The 19,756-nt window shown below is 42.0% G+C and overlaps 1 protein-coding gene across 3 annotated transcripts in view; it reads left to right on the forward strand.

The window, feature by feature from the left end:
- Positions 1 to 19,756, forward strand: part of LOC115207217 (inositol-pentakisphosphate 2-kinase) — a 36,527-nt gene that overhangs the window by 9,138 nt on the left and 7,633 nt on the right. For 2 of the 3 annotated variants that reach the window (XM_029774193.1, XM_029774191.1), the window contains exons 4-11: positions 106 to 172; positions 736 to 863; positions 11,287 to 11,376; positions 11,980 to 12,038; positions 14,041 to 14,113; positions 15,381 to 15,509; positions 16,582 to 16,732; positions 17,818 to 17,953. In XM_029774193.1, coding sequence (XP_029630053.1) covers positions 106 to 172; positions 736 to 863; positions 11,287 to 11,376; positions 11,980 to 12,038; positions 14,041 to 14,113; positions 15,381 to 15,509; positions 16,582 to 16,732; positions 17,818 to 17,953 — 833 coding nt within the window. The remainder of the gene's footprint in view (positions 1 to 105; positions 173 to 735; positions 864 to 11,286; positions 11,377 to 11,979; positions 12,039 to 14,040; positions 14,114 to 15,380; positions 15,510 to 16,581; positions 16,733 to 17,817; positions 17,954 to 19,756) is intronic. The other variant, XM_029774192.1, reaches the window with a different exon arrangement.

Genomic DNA, 19,756 nt, shown 5'->3' on the forward strand with positions numbered 1-19,756 from the left:
TCAAACTTCAGAGATTATAGTCAGTTCTTATGTTCCCTGATATAGATTTTAATGGTATAGATTAATGATGTAGATTAATTCATTAGTTAATCCATGTTGTTGCAGGAGGCTGTGAAGCTCCCATTAGACTTTGTCCGCCAGCTGTCATTGAAGGTCCAGCAGGAAAGGCCAGGTACGTGTTGTCTTTACTTTATTATCAGGGTTTGACATGTTTCAGGTTTTATCATGCCTGCGTCCCAAATAGCACCCTATTTCCTTCATAGTACACTGCTTTTTGATTGAATGAGCCAGAGGAAATTCCTCCTTTGCGACTGTAGAATGTTATTTTTTAGTTGATGACTATGTTTATGTCTGTAGTGTAGAGGTTTCAGCTCTATATTCTACAGTCGCAAAGGAGGCAGTCCTTTCCTCTGGCTCATTCAATGAAAAGCAGTGTACTATGAAGATAATAGGGTGCTATTTGGGACGTAGCCATATTCCACAACACAATAGGAGGAAATAACATATTCCACAACACAATAGGAGGAAACGACATATTCCACAACACCATGAGGAAATTAGATTCTCCATTGAGTTTTTTGTTTTTGTCCACAGCCAGGCTAAATAGGAGTCTGGGAAACCTGCCCCTAATGTCTTTGACTGTAAATTTGTGTATGTGTTTATAGAATGTTGTCACCAAAGCCTGTTATGAATGTGTTATAACAACAACGCTGTCTGTGTTCTATGTCATGGCAGAGTCTCGCTGTGACAAAGTGATGGATACGTTGAGTGGATGTGCCTTGTGTCTGCCTAACCTCACCCAGCTCTCCTCCTGCTGCTGCTGCAGCAGAGAACACAGACCTCCTCTCTGCATAGAGATTAAGGTACAGTCTCAGCCCTCTCCTCTCTGTATAGAGATTAAGGTAGAGTCTCAGCCCTCTCCTCTCGGTATAGAGAATAAGGTACAGTCTCAGCCCTCTCCTCTCTGTATAGAGATTAAGGTACAGTCTCAGCCCTCTCCTCTCTGTATAGAGATTAAGGTACAGTCTCAGCCCTCTCCTCTCTGTATAGAGATTAAGGTACAGTCTCAGCCCTCTCCTCTCTGTATAGAGATTAAGGTACAGTCTCAGCCCTCTCCTCTCTGTATAGAGATTAAGGTACAGTCTCAGCCCTCTCCTCCCTGCATAGAGAATAAGGTACAGTCTCAGCCCTCTCCTCCCTGCATAGAGATTAAGGTACAGTCTCAGCCCTCTCCTCTCTGTATAGAGAATAAGGTACAGTCTCAGCCCTCTCCTCTCTGTATAGAGAATAAGGTACAGTCTCAGCCCTCTCCTCTCTGTATAGAGATTAAGGTAGAGTCTCAGCCCTCTCCTCTCGGTATAGAGAATAAGGTACAGTCTCAGCCCTCTCCTCTCTGTATAGAGATTAAGGTACAGTCTCAGCCCTCTCCTCTCTGTATAGAGATTAAGGTAGAGTCTCAGCCCTCTCCTCTCTGTATAGAGATTAAGGTACACTCCTCTCCTTCAAGACTCTTGGAAGAGCATTCCAGGTGAAGCTGGTTGAGAGAATGCCCAGAGTGTGCAAAGCTGTCATAAAGGCAAAAGGTGGCTATTTGAAGAATCTCAAATATAAAATATATTTTGATTTGTTAAACACTTATATAGTTCTCATGTCTTCACTATTATTCTACAATTTAGAAAATAGTACAAATAAATAAAAACCCTGGAATGAGTAGGTGTTAGCTTTTGACTGGTACTGTGTATGTCTATCAACTCAAGGGGCTTTATTGGCATGGGAAACGTATGTTAACGTTGCCAAAACATGTGAAGTTGATGAGTGAAATAAACAGTAAACATTACACTCACAGAAGTTCCAAAAGAATAAAGACATTTCAAATGTCATATTATGTGTATATACAGTGTTGTAACTATCTCTATCAAACACACACTATTCCCCCCCCTCCCCAAGAACACAGTGGCCTCCATCTTTCTTAATTGGAAGAAGTTTGGAACCACCAAGACTCTTCTTAGAGCTGGCCGCCCGGCCAAACTGAGCAATCAGGGGAGAAGGGCCTTGGTCACTGACACTTAACCTTTATTTAACTAGGCAAGTCAATAATTCCTTTTAATAAGCAATTCGGCCTTTTTGCTAGAGTGGCCAGACACAGTATTCCCACCCTTTTACCTCTTGTTTCTCAGGGGGGGGTCAGCTTTAATATTCCGGCTAGATTGTTGCTTCCATCAATGTGATTGTCTGCATCATTTCCTATATATATATATATATATATATATATTTATTTATTTATTTATTTGTGTATACCTTCATTATTCCCTGCACACCCTACCACCCTTCCCCCAATTGGAGTAAACTAATAAACAATAACACTTAGGCTTCTACCTTCAGTTTATTCATCTTATAAACATTTTACAGACACCATCTATTTTACAATAGTTATATTTTATTTGTTTTTAGTCCTTCCCTCTTTCTGATGTCCATCCAGTTTGATTTCTATTTGTAACTGTGCTATTTCACAATTTCTGAACCTATATACATTTTACAGACCAGTATGTTTTACATTTATCTTATTAGTCCCACTCTTAAGCTCCATTCAACCCCTCCCATCTTTCTCTCAACACCATCCATTTTGGATTTCTATTGGCCATATGTTTTTCAACTGTGCTGTGATGCTTCACAAAAGTACTGAACCTTTCTATTCTCATTGTTTCTACAGATTGTAAATTAAACATTTTTGCTAAAATAATTATATTATTAATTGACAATTGTATTTATTTCACCTTTATTTAACCAGATAGGCTAGTTGAACAAGTTCTCATTTGCAACTGCGACCTGGCCAAGATAAAGCAAAGCAGTTCGACACAAACAACACAGAGTTACACATGGAACAAACAAAACATACAGTAGAACAAAAGAAAACAAAAAGTCTATATACAGTGAGTGCAAATGAGGTACGTTAAGGCAATAAATAGGCCATGGTGGTGAAGTAATTACAATATAGCAATTAAACACTGGAATGGTAGATGTGCAGAAGATGAATGTGCAAGTAGAGATACTGGGGTGCAAAGGAGCAAGATAAATAAATAAATACAGTATGGGGATGAGGTTGTTGGATGGGCTATTTACAGATGGGCTATGTACAGGTGCAGTGATCTGTGAGCTGCTCTGACAGCTGGTGCTTAAAGTTAGTGAGGGAGATATGAGTCTCCAGCTTCAGTGATTTTTGCAATTTGTTCCAGTCATTGGCATCAGAGAACTGGAAGGAAAGGCAGCCAAAGGAGGAATTGGCTTTGGGGGTGACCAGTGAGATATACCTGCTGGAGCGCATGCTACGAGTGGGTGCTGCTATGGTGACCAGTGAGCTGAGATAAGGGGGGACTTTACCTAGTAGGGTCTTGTAGATGACCTGGAGCCAGTGGGTTTGGCGACGAGTATGAAGCGAGGGCCAACCAACGAGAGCGTACAGGTCGCAATGGTGGGTAGTATATGGGGCTTTGGTGACAAAACGGATGGCACAGTGATAGACTGCATCCAGCTTGTTAAGTAGGGTATTGGAGGCTATTTTGTAAATGACATCGCCGAAGTCGAGGATCGGCAGGATGGTCAGTTTTACGAGGGTGTGTTTGGCAGCATGAGTGAAGGAGGCTTTGTTGCGAAATAGGAAGCCGATTCTAGATTTAACTTTGGATTGGAGATATTTGATGTGAGTCTGGAAGGAGAGCTTACAGTCTAACCAGACATCTAGGTATTTGTAGTTGTCCACGTCGTCTAAGTAAGAGCCGTCCAGAGTAGTGATGCTGGACGGGCGAGCAGGTGCAGGCAGCGATCGGAATAGCATGCATTTAGTTTTACTTGCTTTCAAATCACCCAGCTTTACTATGGCTTTTCAAATCACCCAGTATTGCTATCTGCAGCGTTAGTTCTAGGCAAATGTTACAATTCTTCAGCCATTCCTGGACCTGTGACCAAAAACGAGCTACATATGGACAATACCAAAATAAATGATCTAATGACTCTGCCTCCTCACAGCAGAATCTGCAGAGCGGGAAAGATTGTATCCCCCTTATTTATACAGTCGTGGACAACATTTTTGAGAATGATAAAAATATAAATTTCTACAAAGTTTGCTGCTTCAGTGTCTTTAGATATTTTCGGCAGATGTTACTATGGAATACTGAAGTATAATTACAAGCATTTCATAAGTGTCAAAGGCTTTTATTGACAATTACATGAAGTTGATGCAAAGAGTCAATATTTTCAGTGTTGATTCTTCTTTTTCAAGACCTCTGCAATCCGCCCTGGCATGCTGTCAATTAACTTCTGGGCCACATCCTGACTGATGGCAGCCCATTCTTGCATAATCAATGCTTGGAGTTTGTGGGTTTTTGTTTGTCCACCCGCCTCTTGAGGATTGACCACAAGTTCTCAATGGGATTAAGGTCTGGGGAGTTTCCTGGCCATGGACCCAAAATATCAATGTTTGGTTCCCCGAGCCACTTAGTTATCACTTTTGCCTTATGGCAAGGTGCTCCATCATGCTGGAAAAGGCATTGTTCGTCACCAAACTGTTCCTGGATGGTTGGCAGAAGTTGCTCTCGGAGGATGTTGGTACCATTCTTTATTCATGGCTGTGTTCTTAGGCAAAACTGTGAGTGAGCCCACTCCCTTGGCTGAGAAGCAACCCCACACATGAATGGTCTCAGGATGCTTTACTGTTGGCATGACAGAGGACTGATGGTAGCGCTCACCATGGCTTCTCCCCAGACAAGCTTTTTTTCCATATGACCCAAACAATCGGAAAGGGGATTCATCAGCGAAAATGCCCTTCTTGACACCAGACCATCCTCCAAAAGTTCACCTCACTGTGTGTGCAGATGCACTCACACCTGCCTGCTGCCATTCCTGAGCAAGCTCTGTACTGGTGGTACCCTGATCCCGCAGCTGAATCAACTTTAGGAGACAGTCCTGGTGCTTGCTGGACTTTCTTGGGCTCCCTGAAGCCTTCTTCAAAACAATTGAACCGCTCTCCTTGAAGTTCTTGATGATCCGATAAATGGCTGATTTAGGTGCAATCTTACTGGCAGCAATATCCTTGCCTGTGAAGCCCTTTTTGTGCAAAGCAATGATGACGGCACGTGTTTCCTTGCAGGTAACCATGATTGACAGAGGAAGAACAATGATTCCAAGCACCACCCTCCTTTTGAAGCTTCCAGTCTGTTATTTGAACTCAATCAGCATGACAACGTGATCTCCAGCCTTGTCCTCGTCAACACTCACACCTGTGTTAAGGAGAGAATCACTGACATGATGTCAGCTGGTCCTTTTGTGGCAGGGCTGAAATGCAGTGGAAATGTTTTGGGGGGATTCAGTTCATTTGCATGGCAAAGAAGGACTTTGCAATTAATTGCAATTCATCACATTCTGGAATATTTGCAAATTGCCATCGTACAAATTGAGGCAGCAGACTTTGTGAAAATTAATATTTGTGTCATTCTCAACTTTTGGCCATGACTGTACATACATTTTTCTATTGTGTTTTTGACTGTACATTTGTTTATTCCATGTGTAACTCTGTGATGGTGTTTTTGTCGCACTGCTTTGCTTTATCTTGGCCAGGTCGCAGTTGTAAATGAGAACTTGTTCTCAACTGGCTAACCTGGTGAAATAAAAATTGTAGTATTTTGAATTTTTTTTTTAAATGTAATGGAGCTGATCTGATGAAATGTGATACCTCTTTCCCCCCTCAGGAGGAAAAAATAAAAAGATAAAAAATAGTGTGTGTGTGTATGGAGAATAGCATCTGCCAGAGAGACCAGCTGTCCTGTAGACTCCTCCGGGTGCTTTGCTGCTAAAGACAGTACGTCAAGGCCAGCATCCCGTAGTCGCCTCTTCACTTTTGACGTTGACACTTGTGTTTTGGTGCACTGGTGCACAACTGAACAAGAGGACAAGTACATTAGTGTCTAGTTTGAGAAACAGACGCCTCACAAGTCCTCAACTGGCAGCTTCATTAAATAGTACCCGCAAAACCAGTCTCAACGTCAACAGTGAAGAGGCGGCTCCGGAATGCTGGCCGTCTAGGCAGAGTTGCAAAAGAAAAAGCCACACATCAGACTGGCCAATAAAAAGAAGAGATTAAGATGAGAAAAAGAACACAGACACTGGACAGAGGAACTCTGCCTAGAAGGCCAGCATCCCAGAGTCGCCTCTTCACTGTTGACGTTGAGATGTATATATATTACTCCAGTCGTACTTTATCAAAAGCCTTTTCTAAATCAGCTATGAAAACCAGGCCTGGTGTCCCCGATATTTCATAGTATTCTATTGTTTCCAGTACTTGTCTTATATTATCTCCAATGTATCGTCCATGTAAAAAAACCTGTCTGATTAGGATGAATAATATCTGTCAAAACCTTTTTTAATTCTATCCGCTAAGCATTTAGCTAGAGGTTTTTAACAACACTGAAGTTTAAGAGGTCTCCCAATTTCTTAAATCGACTGGATCTTTATATTTACCACTTGGATCCTGTTTCAGTAATAATGAAATCAGACCCTGTTGCGTGTCTGATAATCTACCATTTTATATAGGAGTGGTTATAACATGCTAATAATGGTCCTCTGAGTATATCAAAGAACGTTTTGTATACTTCCACTGGTATGTCATCCAGCCCTGGAGTTTTCCTGGACTTAAAGGTTCCTCTGTAATTTGTCCTTCACATGAGTCTTTCTGTACAGGTGTTCATTTTACATTATTAATAGGGGGGGAAAAAATCCATACAATTAGCTTTGGGTAGTGGAGAAGACTGAAACGAAAGCTTAAAGTACTTCCTCGTTCAAAATATCGTTGAGTGAATCATGCGTGACTCCATTTGTAACAAGTTTTTTTGGTAGCATTTCCATGTTGACGATTGAAAAAGAATTTAATGCATTTTTCCCCCATCTTCTGTCCAGTTCACTTTATTTTTATAATATTTAACACTGGATCTTTCTTGAATAAGTTCCTCCGTTTTTTTTGTTTGTTTTTTCCCCTCTAACTTATTCTTTGCCCCTTGACTTTTTCTTCATTTTCTTATGTTACAGCCGTATTCTAAAATGGATTAAATAAAACAATCTACACACAATACCCCTTAATGACATTGCGGAAATTTTGCAAATTTATTAAAACCAGAATTACCTTATTTACATAAGTATTCAGACCGTTTGCTATGAGACTTGAAATTGAGCTAAGATAGTCAGGTGCATCCTGTTTCCATTGATCATCCTTGAGATGTTTCTACAACTTGATTGGAGTCCACCTGTGGTAAATTAAATTGATTGGACATGATTTGGAAAGGCACACACCTATCTATATAAGGTCCCACAGTTGACAGTGCATGTCAGAGCAAAAACCAAGCCATGAGGTCGAAGGAATTGTCGGTAGAGCTCTGAGACAGGATTGTGTCGAGGCACAAATTTGGGGAAGGGTACCAAAACATTTCTGCAGCATTGAAGGTCCCCAAGAACACAGTGGCCTACATCATTCTTAAATGGACAAAGTTTGGAACCACCAACACTCTTCCTAGAGCTGGCCGCCCGACCAAACTGAGCAATCAGGGGGAGAAGGACCTTGATCAGGGAGGTGACCAAGAACCTGATGGTCACTGACAGAGCTCCAGAGTTCCTCTGTGGAGATGGGAGAACCTTCCAGAAGGACAACAATCTCTGCAGCACTCAACCAATTTCTTATTTTATTTTTTTAATTTAACCTTTATTTAACTAGGCAAGTCAATGATGCCTTTTTAATAAGCAATTAGGCCTTTTTGCTAGAGTGGCAAGACACAAGCCACTCTATAGTAAAATGCACATGACAGCCAGTTTGGATTTTGCCAAAAGGCACATAAAGGCCCAAGATTGAACTCTGGCTTGAATGCCAAACGTCATGTCTGGAGGAAACCTGGCACCATCCTTACAGTGAAGCATTATGATGGCAGCATCATGCAGTGTGGATGTTGTTCAGAGACTAGTCAGGATCGAGGGAAAGAACCGAGCCAAGTACATAGAGATCCTTGATGAAAACCTGCTCCAGAGCGCTCAGGACCTCCGACTGGGGTGAAGGTTCATCTTCCAACAGGACAACGACCCTAAGCACACAGCCTAGACGACGCAGGAGTGGCTTCGGGACAGGTCTCTGAATGTCCTTGAGTGGCCCAGCCAGAGCTCAAACATCGCTGGAGAGACCTGAAAATAGCTCTACAGCGACACTCCCCATCCAACCTGACAGAGCTTGAGAGGATCTGCAGAGAAGAATGGGAGAAACTCCCCAAATACAGGTGTGACAAGCTTGTAGCGTCATGCCCAAGAAGACTCGAGGCTGTAATCGCCAAAGGTGCTTCAACAAAGTACTGAGTAAAGAGTCTGAATACTTATGTAAATGTGATATTTCCATTTGTTTTATTTTATAAACTTGCTAGAATTTCAACAGAAAGTGTGTTTGTCATTATGGGGTATTGTAGGTTGGGGGGGGAACAATTTAATCAATTTTAGAATAATTATGTAACTTAACAAAATGTGACAAGTCAAGCGGTTTGATTACTTTATAAGGCATAAGATGTATATGGAGGAGTCTCTCCTCTCTGTATATTGATATATTAAGGTCTATAGGTGAGGTGTGTCTCCTCTCTGTATATTGATATATTAAGGTCTATAGGTGAGGTGTGTCTCCTCTCTGTATATTGATATATTAAGGTCTATAGGTGAGGTGTGTCTCCTCTCTGTATATTGATATATTAAGGTCTATAGGTGAGGTCTCTCCTCTCTGTATATTGATATATTAAGGTCTATAGGTGAGGTGTGTCTCCTCTCTGTATATTGATATATTAAGGTCTATAGGTGAGGTGTGTCTCCTCTCTGTATATTGATATATTAAGGTCTATAGGTGAGGTGTCTCTCCTCTCTGTATATTGATATATTAAGGTCTATAGGTGAGGTGTGTCTCCTCTCTGTATATTGATATATTATGGTCTATAGGTGAGGTGAGTCTCCTCTCTGTATATTGATATATTAAGGTCTATAGGTGAGGTGTCTCTCCTCTCTGTATATTGATATATTAAGGTCTATATGTGAGGTGTGTCTCTGTATATTGATATATTAAGGTCTATAGGTGAGGTGTGTCTCCTCTCTGTATATTGATATATTAAGGTCTATAGGTGAGGTGTCTCCTCTCTGTATATTGATATATTAAGGTCTATAGGTGAGGTGTGTCTCCTCTCTGTATATTGATATATTAAGGTCTATAGGTGAGGTGTGTCTCCTCTCTGTATATTGATATATTAAGGTCTATAGGTGAGGTCTCTCCTCTCTGTATATTGATATATTAAGGTCTATAGGTGAGGTGTGTCTCCTCTCTGTATATTGATATATTAAGGTCTATAGGTGAGGTGTGTCTCCTCTCTGTATATTGATATATTAAGGTCTATAGGTGAGGTGTGTCTCCTCTCTGTATATTGATATATTAAGGTCTATAGGTGAGGTGTGTCTCCTCTCTGTATATTGATATATTAAGGTCTATAGGTGAGGTGTGTCTCCTCTCTGTATATTGATATATTAAGGTCTATAGGTGAGGTGTGTCTCCTCTCTGTATATTGATATATTAAGGTCTATAGGTGAGGTGTGTCTCCTCTCTGTATATTGATATATTAAGGTCTATAGGTGAGGTGAGTCTCCTCTCTGTATATTGATATATTAAGGTCTATAGGTGAGGTGTGTCTCCTCTCTGTATATTGATATATTAAGGTCTATAGGTGAGGTGTGTCTCCTCTCTGTATATTGATATATTAAGGTCTATAGGTGAGGTGTGTCTCCTCTCTGTATATTGATATATTAAGGTCTATAGGTGAGGTGTCTCCTCTCTGTATATTGATATATTAAGGTCTATAGGTGAGGTGTGTCTCCTCTCTGTATATTGATATATTAAGGTCTATAGGTGAGGTGTGTCTCCTCTCTGTATATTGATATATTAAGGTCTATAGGTGAGGTGTGTCTCCTCTCTGTATATTGATATATTAAGGTCTATAGGTGAGGTGTGTCTCCTCTCTGTATATTGATATATTAAGGTCTATAGGTGAGGTGTGTCTCCTCTCTGTATATTGATATATTAAGGTCTATAGGTGAGGTGTGTCTCCTCTCTGTATGGGGATATTAAGGTCTATAGGCGAGGTGTGTCTCCTCTCTGTATATTGATATATTAAGGTCTATAGGCGAGGTGTGTCTCCTCTCTGTATATTGATATATTAAGGTCTATAGGCGAGGTGTGTCTCCTCTCTGTATATTGATATATTAAGGTCTATAGGCGAGGTGTGTCTCCTCTCTGTATATTGATATATTAAGGTCTATAGGTGAGGTGTCTCCTCTCTGTATATTGATATATTAAGGTCTATAGGTGAGGTGAGTCTCCTCTCTGTATATTGATATATTAAGGTCTATAGGTGAGGTCTCTCCTCTCTGTGTATTGATATATTAAGGTCTATAGGTGAGGTCTCTCCTCTCTGTATATTGATATATTAAGGTCTATAGGTGAGGTGTCTCCTCTCTGTATATTGATATATTAAGGTCTATAGGTGAGGTCAGTCTCCTCTCTGTATATTGATATATTAAGGTCTATAGGTGAGGTGAGTCTCCTCTCTGTATATTGATATATTAAGGTCTATAGGTGAGGTGAGTCTCCTCTCTATATATTGATATTTTAAGGTCTATAGGTGAGGTGTCTCCTCTCTGTATATTGATATATTAAGGTCTATAGGTGAGGTGTCTCCTCTCTGTATATTGATATATTAAGGTCTATAGGTGAGCTGTCAGTGGTTTGTTAACATCAGAATGATTAAAGGAACACCCATTTTGTTTCTGTTATGAATGGCCAGCTGTCCTCACCTCATAGCCACATTATGGGCTGACTGAAAAATGTCATTAACTACAGTAAATAAACAGATAGGACTTTACTGATCAGTGAGTCAAAACGCAGAACTGGTTCTCAAATCAATTGACATTCCTGCTTAAACAAACTTGACAGAGTATTTCTTAAACAAATACGTGATGATACTCCGAGTATAATGAATAGGTAAGGCCCTGGGTTAATGAAAACAGTATTTAAGGGAAGGGTGAGTCAGGGTGCATGGGTTTGGAAGTCATGATAAGAAATGGATAAATGTGTTCAGCTGAAAAGAGACGTTTTGTTGGAATCAATTAATCAAATCAACTCATCCACCAGCCACCGTTGACTCACGTTTTGTTTCTTCATTCTTGTCTTGTGTTTTACAGCCCAAATGTGGATTTCTACCAGCCTCTAGACACATTACGAAAGACATCAAAAGGAAGGTGTGTCGCTTTTGTATGCATCAACATTTTAAGGTGAGTTGATTAGTGTTTTGGGAGAGTGGGAGGAGCCTGTTGTTCTATTGGCTGAGGGTTCTTCACTGAGAAATGACATGTACATTTTCATAATGAAATCGAACAAGAGAATCTATATAGAAAGACATGGAATCACTGGCCACTTTAATAATGTTGACATACTGCTTTAGTCGTTTCATATGTATATCCTGTATTCTATTCTACTGTACTTTAGTCAACGCCTCTCAGACATTGCTCGTCCTAATATTTATGTATTTCTTAATTCCCTTCTACTTTTTCGATTTGTGTGTATTGTTGTGAATTGTTACATATTACTGCACTGTTGGAGCTAGGAACACAAGCATTTCACTACACCCGAAATAACATCTGCTAAACATGTATATGTGACAAATAAAATTAATTAATTTGCATATATGCTTAATTTTACTCCTTGTTATGACTACACCAAAGAATAGAAATGGGTTTGAAATATTGTAGAAGGTATTTGTTGTGAAAGTTGGCTGTTCTGGTGTATTCAGTATCTCGCCCCCTGGTGGTGGGATTGTAGAATTGTACCTGATGGAGACCGACTGACTGACTGTGGTCTTCTCTCTAAATAAACAGTTAGCCAATGGAAAGTGGAAACGGCTGAGCCACTACTGTCCCTTGGACCTGTTCTCAGGGTAAGTAACAGTGCACGTCACCTGCCCAGTTATCAATGTTCCTTGTGGCATACTTGGAGGGCTTGACATTGAACTTTTTTAGCCACTTGTCCTTCAGATAACAGGACTGATTTTTTTTTACTTGTCCGAAAGCTGAAGTCACTTGTCCCGACGACAACAAAAAAGGTCCCTTAACCATGTCGGCCAAAAGTGTGACTGAAATGAGTGAAGTATGAAAGTAACTGTCTATACTATCGCGCCTTAGCAGCCATCCAAAAATAATGGATGGGGAAAAAGGAGTCATTGACAAAAGATATGTAGGGGAGCCAATTATTTCCTAGTAGCCTTTTCCTCTATGGTGGAGCTGTGGTACTAAAGAGCTGTCTGGTAGTCTGGGTCTGTCTGCGGAGTAGTCTGGGTCTGTCTGCGGAGTAGTCTGGGTCTGTCTGCGGAGTAGTCTGGGTCTGTCTGCGGAGTAGTCTGGGTCTGTCTGCGGAGTAGTCTGGGTCTGTCTGCGGAGTAGTCTGGGTCTGTCTGCGGAGTAGTCTGGGTCTGTCTGCGGAGTAGTCGGGGTCTGTCATATCCACTGAGGGGTTTAATAGGCCAGGTCATATCCACTGAGGGGTTTAATAGGCCAGGTCATATCCACTGAGGGGTTTAATAGGCCAGGTCATATCCACTGAGGGGTTTAATAGGCCAGGTCATATCCACTGAGGGGTTTAATAGGCCAGGTCATATCCACTGAGGGGTTTAATAGGCCAGGTCATATCCACTGAGGGGTTTAATAGGCCAGGTCATATCCACTGAGGGGTTTAATAGGCCAGGTCATATCCACTGAGGGGTTTAATAGGCCAGGTCACTGAGGGCTTTAATAGACCAGGTCACTGAGGGCTTTAATAGACCAGGTCACTGAGGGCTTTAATAGACCAGGTCACTGAGGGCTTTAATAGACCAGGTCACTGAGGGCTTTAATAGACCAGGTCACTGAGGGCTTTAATAGACCAGGTCACTGAGGGCTTTAATAGACCAGGTCACTGAGGGCTTTAATAGACCAGGTCACTGAGGGCTTTAATAGACCAGGTCACTGAGGGCTTTAATAGACCAGGTCACTGAGGGCTTTAATAGACCAGGTCACTGAGGGCTTTAATAGACCAGGTCATATCCACTGAGGGGTTTAATAGACCAGGTCACTGAGGGGTTTAATAGACCAGGTCACTGAGGGGTTTAATAGACCAGGTCATATCCACTGAGGGGTTTAATAGACCAGGTCACTGAGTGGTTTAATAGACCAGGTCATATCCACTGAGGGGTTTAATAGACCAGGTCACTGAGTGGTTTAATAGACCAGGTCATATCCACTGAGGGGTTTAATAGACCAGGTCACTGAGTGGTTTATTAGACCAGATCATATCCACTGAGGGGTTTAATAGACCAGGTCACTGAGTGGTTTAATAGACCAGGTCATATCCACTGAGGGGTTTAATAGACCAGGTCACTTAGGGGTTTGACACACCAATCAGACAGACACTGGAGTTTCCGCTAGAAAAATACCCTTCAGCTATTGGCCCAGATCATCCAACATTCGAGAAACTATATTTTCTGAGCTGATATTTTCTGCCGCTTTGATGAGACTGTTAGCTCTGTCTACATTGTTCTCTTGCTTTGTGTAAATATAACCTATTTATAACCTATTTATAGGTTATAGGGATATAGGCAATTTACTCAATGTCAATGATGCACTGCCCTGCTGTGCGCTGCGGCACTGCCTGATCTAATTCTGATCAGAGTTTGATTTTGTGATTTTATATTTTGTATAAGTATGTCCAATCGGACAACTGAAATCTATATTCTGGTTGTTCGACCTTTTTTTTTTCTTTTTGACTAGCCCCGTTGTGTTGAACAATATCAAGCCCTGTTTAGAGTAGGGCTTGGTGCTCTTTAAAACATCCTGTTGGGGTGTTTTTGATTCCACAGCATGTCAATAAAAGATAAATGAATACTCACCCTGATTCTCTCTGCCCAGGAACAAACAGAGAATGTCTCTAGCCATCAAGCACTTGATAGAGGAACCACAGAATAACTTCAACATTTTCAAGGTATGTCAAATATCTCTGCTTTCACCAAGGTCAGCTTTTATCCGAATGCCAACAAGCATTTCGATACACTCGCAATAATATCAGCTAAGCGTGACCAGTGAAATGTGATTTATCCTGTGCCACAGTCTAGGTAACCAAGATGTAGGTTCATTTCTGTTATAGTATAGACCCTGCAGAACTAGAGGGGAGGACACTGATTTGGCTTGTAGTAATGGTGGAAAAATCAATAGTTGCATTTTGGGATATTATTGTTGATATATTACTTTTGTCAATAATATTTTTTTTTCCCTAGTTGGTTGTACCTGCACCAAAACTCCTGTATTTTCCCCTTCATAGCTTGTTCTCCGTCTTTAAGTAGTAAGCCAACATGTTTTCAGCACTTTATTTCCGTGACTGATCAAAACGTGTTTTTCTCACGGCTCTCTCGAATCACTCTGCAGCAGACGTAATGGTGAGCAATAGGTTTGGAGAATCGAATCACAAAATCAGAAATACATATAGAATCTGCATCTAAGTATTGTGATATCATATTGTTTGGTCTCTGGCAATTCCCAGCCCTATTGGCTTGACAAATAAGTTACAGCACCTTTTTTTTATTTTTTATCTTTACTTACTGTCTGTCCAGGGTTTTTAAATCTTTCCTTCCTGTCTGTCCAGGGTTTTTAAATCTTTCCTTCCTGTCTGTCCAGGGTTTTTAAATCTTTCCTTCCTGTCTGTCCAGGGTTTTTAAATCTTTCCTTCCCGTCTGTCCAGGGTTTTTAAATCTTTCCTTCCCGTCTGTCCAGGGTTTTTAAATCTTTCCTTCCTGTCTGTCCAGGGTTTTTAAATCTTTCCTTCCCGTCTGTCCAGGGTTTTTAAATCTTTCCTTCCCGTCTGTCCAGGGTTTTTAAATCTTTCCTTCCCGTCTGTCCAGGGTTTTTAAATCTGTCCTTCCCGTCTGTCCAGGGTTTTTAAATCTGTCCTTCCTGTCTGTCCAGGGTTTTTAAATCTGTCCTTCCTGTCTGTCCAGGGTTTTTAAATCTGTCCTTCCTGTCTGTCCAGGGTTTTTAAATCTGTCCTTCCTGTCTGTCCAGGGTTTTTAAATCTGTCCTTCCTGTCTGTCCAGGGTTTTTAAATCTGTCCTTCCTGTCTGTCCAGGGTTTTTAAATCTGTCCTTCCTGTCTGTCCAGGGTTTTTAAATCTTTCCTTCCCGTCTGTCCAGGGTTTTTAAATCTGTCCTTCCTGTCTGTCCAGGGTTTTTAAATTTGACCTTCCTCTGTCTGTCCAGGGTGGAGAGTGTATCTACACCTGTAATGATGATGCTGACGTGTTACAGGACCTAGATGAACTGGCTCAGCATCTACGACCGTACTTCCTCCCTAGTGGCAGCCTTCTCAGCAGGCAGCAGTCTAGTAAAGTTGGTATCCAAACTAGTCATCCACCTATTGGTGTTTGACTTTCCTTTTTAATGTTGGTTGTTGTGGGTGACGTTGTTGTTGTTGTGGGTGACGTTGTTGTTGTTGTGGGTGACGTTGTTGTTGTTGTGGGTGACGTTGTTGTTGTTGTGGGTGACGTTGTTGTTGTTGTGGGTGACGTTGTTGTTGTGGTGGGTGACGTTGTTGTGGTTGTGGGTGACGTTGTTGTGGGTGACGTTGTTGTTGTGGTGGGTGACGTTGTTGTTGTGGTGGGTGACGTTGTTGTTGTGGTGGGTGACGTTGTTGTGGGTGACGTTGTTGTGGGTGACGTTGTTGTGGGTGACGTTGTTGTTGTTGTGGGTGAGGGGTTTTCTGGTTACAAGCAGGATTTTGGTCATATTTGGGAGCGTTGAAATTGGTTTGCAGATGTATAATGTTTCTGTGTTAGATACTTTGTCCAGCCCTTGTTATTATGGGTAAAACACACCCTTCATCGTTTCCCTACTCACCCTGCACATGCAAGTTTATTTACACTGAACAAAAATATAAACGCAACATGCAACAATTTCAAAGATGTTATTGAGTTACAGTTCATATAAGGAAATCAGTCAATTTGAAAATACTCGTGAAATCCATAGATTAGGGTTTAATATGACTGGGAATACAGATGCATCTGTTGGTTACAGATCCCTTAAAAAAAAAGGTAGGGGCGTGGATCAGAAAACAAAATTCAACATTTTTAAATGGCCTTTTCTTGTCCCCAGCACAAGGTGCACCTGTGTAATGATCATACTGTTTAATCAGCTTTGTTGATATGCCACACCTGTCAGGTGGAAAGGAGAAATGCTCACTAACAGGGATGTAAACACATTTGATAGATATGTTCTTTATGTGTATGGAACATTCCTGGGATCTTTTTATTTCAGCTCATGTAACACTTTACATGTTGCGTTTTTATATTGTTGTTCAGTATATTTACGTCGTCGTCACTCTGTCAACAATAACACAATACAGGATATTTGAGGAATGTGTTTATTATGTCCTCTTAACCTCTAACTTTGTTTAAACCCCCAGGTGGTTCTGAATGAGTTAATTCAGGTGATCGTGAGCGCCCTGTTGAGCACCTGGGACTGTCCTCGCTCCGGGCAGCTCAGGAAGACACACCTGTCTGAGGGCAGAGTGACGTGTGAAGCCAGTCTGCTGCACCGGGACCTGCTACGGAACGGTGAGACTTTGACAGGGAGACTTGGCTCTAGGCTGATCTGGTGCACGGGGACCAGGTTTACGCTATGCTTCACTGCAGTGTTTTCTAATGACTTCACAGATGTGGTTCAACCTGTTATGCCTTCATCAAGGCGTGAATGGGGGATGTCAACGAATGGCCCGTTTTTAACTCTTTAAGATGTATACAATGTGGCCAGTTTATTAGGTACACCACCCTGTTCAAACGGTTCGCTCCTACAGACCCTGAGTAACTTGGTTGTGGCTTGTTATATCAAGCAGGCAGACGGGCATCAAGACATTCAGTTACTGTTCGGTTGAATGTTAGAATGAACTAAACCAGTGACCTAAGCAACTTTGAGTGTGGTGGGATCGTCGGTGCCAGGCGTGCCAGTTCCAGTACCTCAGAAACGTCCTCCTGGGCTTTTCACGCTCCACGGTGTCTAGGCTTTACAGAGAATGGTGGGACAAACAAAACATCCAGTCAGAACCGGTCCTGTGGGAGAGAAAACAGCTTGGTAATGAGAGAGGTCTAAGGAGAATGGTAAGAGTCACACAAGCTAACAGACGGGCCACAAACAGGCAAATAACGGAACAGTACAACAGTGGTGTGCAGAACAGCATCTCAGAACAAACAACTCGTCGGTTCTCGTCACGGATGGGCTACTGCAGCAGACGACCACACCGGGTTCCTATCAGATAAAAACAAGAAGAAGCAGCTCCAGTGGGCAGGTGATTACTGACACTGGACAAATAAGAAGTGGAAAAAAACATTGCCTGGTCCGACAAATCCTGCTTCCTGTTACGTCATTCTGATGGCAGTCAGGATTTGGCGTAAACAGCATGACTCCATGGGCCCCGTCCTGCCTGGTGTCACCGGTACAGGCTGGTGGCGGTGGTGTGACGGTGTGGGGAATGTTTTCCTTGCACACGTTAGGTCCCTTGATACCGATGGAGCAATGTTCCCACGCCTCGAAGAATTCAGGCTGTTCTGGAAGCATAAAGGGGTTCGACCCAGTACTAGATAATAATAAATTAACTGGCCGCTGAGCGTATTGTTTTTAAGTCTAATCAATATTTTTATTTCAGGTAACCACTGCCTACCCAAAGATTGTGTCTTGGACAAAATCCTGTCGACTCAGATGTTGGATAATTTAGACATTGAGGGTTTGAGCCCCCTTTTTAAACGAGTGGAACAGCATCTACAGATGTTCCCCAAAGAGAGGTGAGAACCTGAACCAGATGAATGGGACCTTCCAATTCAAATCACTGTTCTATCATGGGGGGACCGGCGGCCATATTGAGTGTACTGTAACTGTAATGTTGTATGTTTTTTGTACTGTTCTCCAGTGAAGTATTTAGATGTACTGTGTAAATTCATGAACTAATTTGACGTGTACTAAGACACGGTCAAATCACCAGTGTGGGTTACTTTCTAAATGTAATACGTTAGTTACTAGTTATGGTAATACAATTGTAATCAGAAACCTCCATTTTGGATAACACAAACTCAGTAATGTAATCGGATTACTTTCAGTTGCTTTTAGGTGACAATAAGGATCCCTCAGACCCATTTGGTGTGTCACCATATTGGTCTCTGATTGGTGGTCTGACTCGCTCTGCTGGTACGTTCTTAGCTAGGGCTGGGCCGTATGGCCTTGAAGTCTATTTTATTCAACTCTGGTTCTACTTTCTTAGTTGGAGCTGGGCTGTATGGCCTTATATATTTATATATAATAAAAAATATATTCTTTAAATAAGCTCTGTTGTGTAAACGGAGAGGAAGAGGTGAATATCACGCAAAAACTCATTTGAAATGATTGAATTTGATACATTGCACCTTTGTTCAATGCTGAATTGCACGTCATTCAGAACAAAGGTGTCATAATGTATTATAATGTCAATGTCATAATGTATTACTGTATTTTACCAACATCCTCTCTGAAGTCATCCAAGTAATCAGCTAGTTTTTTCAGAAGTATTTTTTTCTTGTAAGTTAACAGATTCGGGTTTCTTTAGTAATCAGAATACGTGTGTTCTCTACCCCTGCAAATCAGTCTCATGTAGGCTTACACATGATCTGATTGGTGTTCCTGGTAGTCTCTACTGGAATCATGGTCTGGTCTGGTAGTCTCTACTGGAATCGTGGTCTGGTCGTCTCTACTGGAATCGTGGTCTGGTCGTCTCTACTGGAATCGTGGTCTGGTAGTCTCTACTGGAATCATGGTCTGGTAGTCTCTACTGGAATCATGGTCGGTCTGGTAGTCTCTACTGGAATCGTGGTCTGGTCTGGTAGTCTCTACTGGAATCGTGGTCGGTCTGGTAGTCTCTACTGGAATCGTGGTCGGTCTGGTAGTCTCTACTGGAATCGTGGTCGGTCTGGTAGTCTCTACTGGAATCGTGGTCTGGTCTGGTAGTCTCTACTGGAATCGTGGTCTGGTCTGGTAGTCTCTACTGGAATCGTGGTCTGGTCTGGTAGTCTCTACTGGAATCGTGGTCTGGTCTGGTAGTCTCTACTGGAATCGTGGTCTGGTCTGGTAGTCTCTACTGGAATCGTGGTCTGGTCTGGTAGTCTCTACTGGAATCGTGGTCTGGTCTGGTAGTCTCTACTGGAATCGTGGTCTGGTCTGGTAGTCTCTACTGGAATCGTGGTCTGGTCTGGTAGTCTCTACTGGAATCGTGGTCTGGTAGTCTCTACTGGAATCGTGGTCTGGTCGTCTCTACTGGAATCGTGGTCTGGTCGTCTCTACTGGAATCGTGGTCTGGTCGTCTCTACTGGAATCGTGGTCTGGTCGTCTCTACTGGAATCGTGGTCTGGTCGTCTCTACTGGAATCGTGGTCTGGTAGTCTCTACTGGAATCGTGGTCTGGTAGTCTCTACTGGAATCGTGGTCTGGTCTGGTAGTCTCTACTGGGATTGTGGTCTGGTCTGGTCGTCTCTACTGGAATCGTGGTCTGGTCGTCTCTACTGGAATCGTGGTCTGGTCGTCTCTACTGGAATCGTGGTCTGGTCTGGTCGTCTCTACTGA

Source organism: Salmo trutta, chromosome 14, assembly GCF_901001165.1.
Source record: "Salmo trutta chromosome 14, fSalTru1.1, whole genome shotgun sequence".
Classification (NCBI taxonomy): Eukaryota; Metazoa; Chordata; class Actinopteri; order Salmoniformes; family Salmonidae; genus Salmo; species Salmo trutta.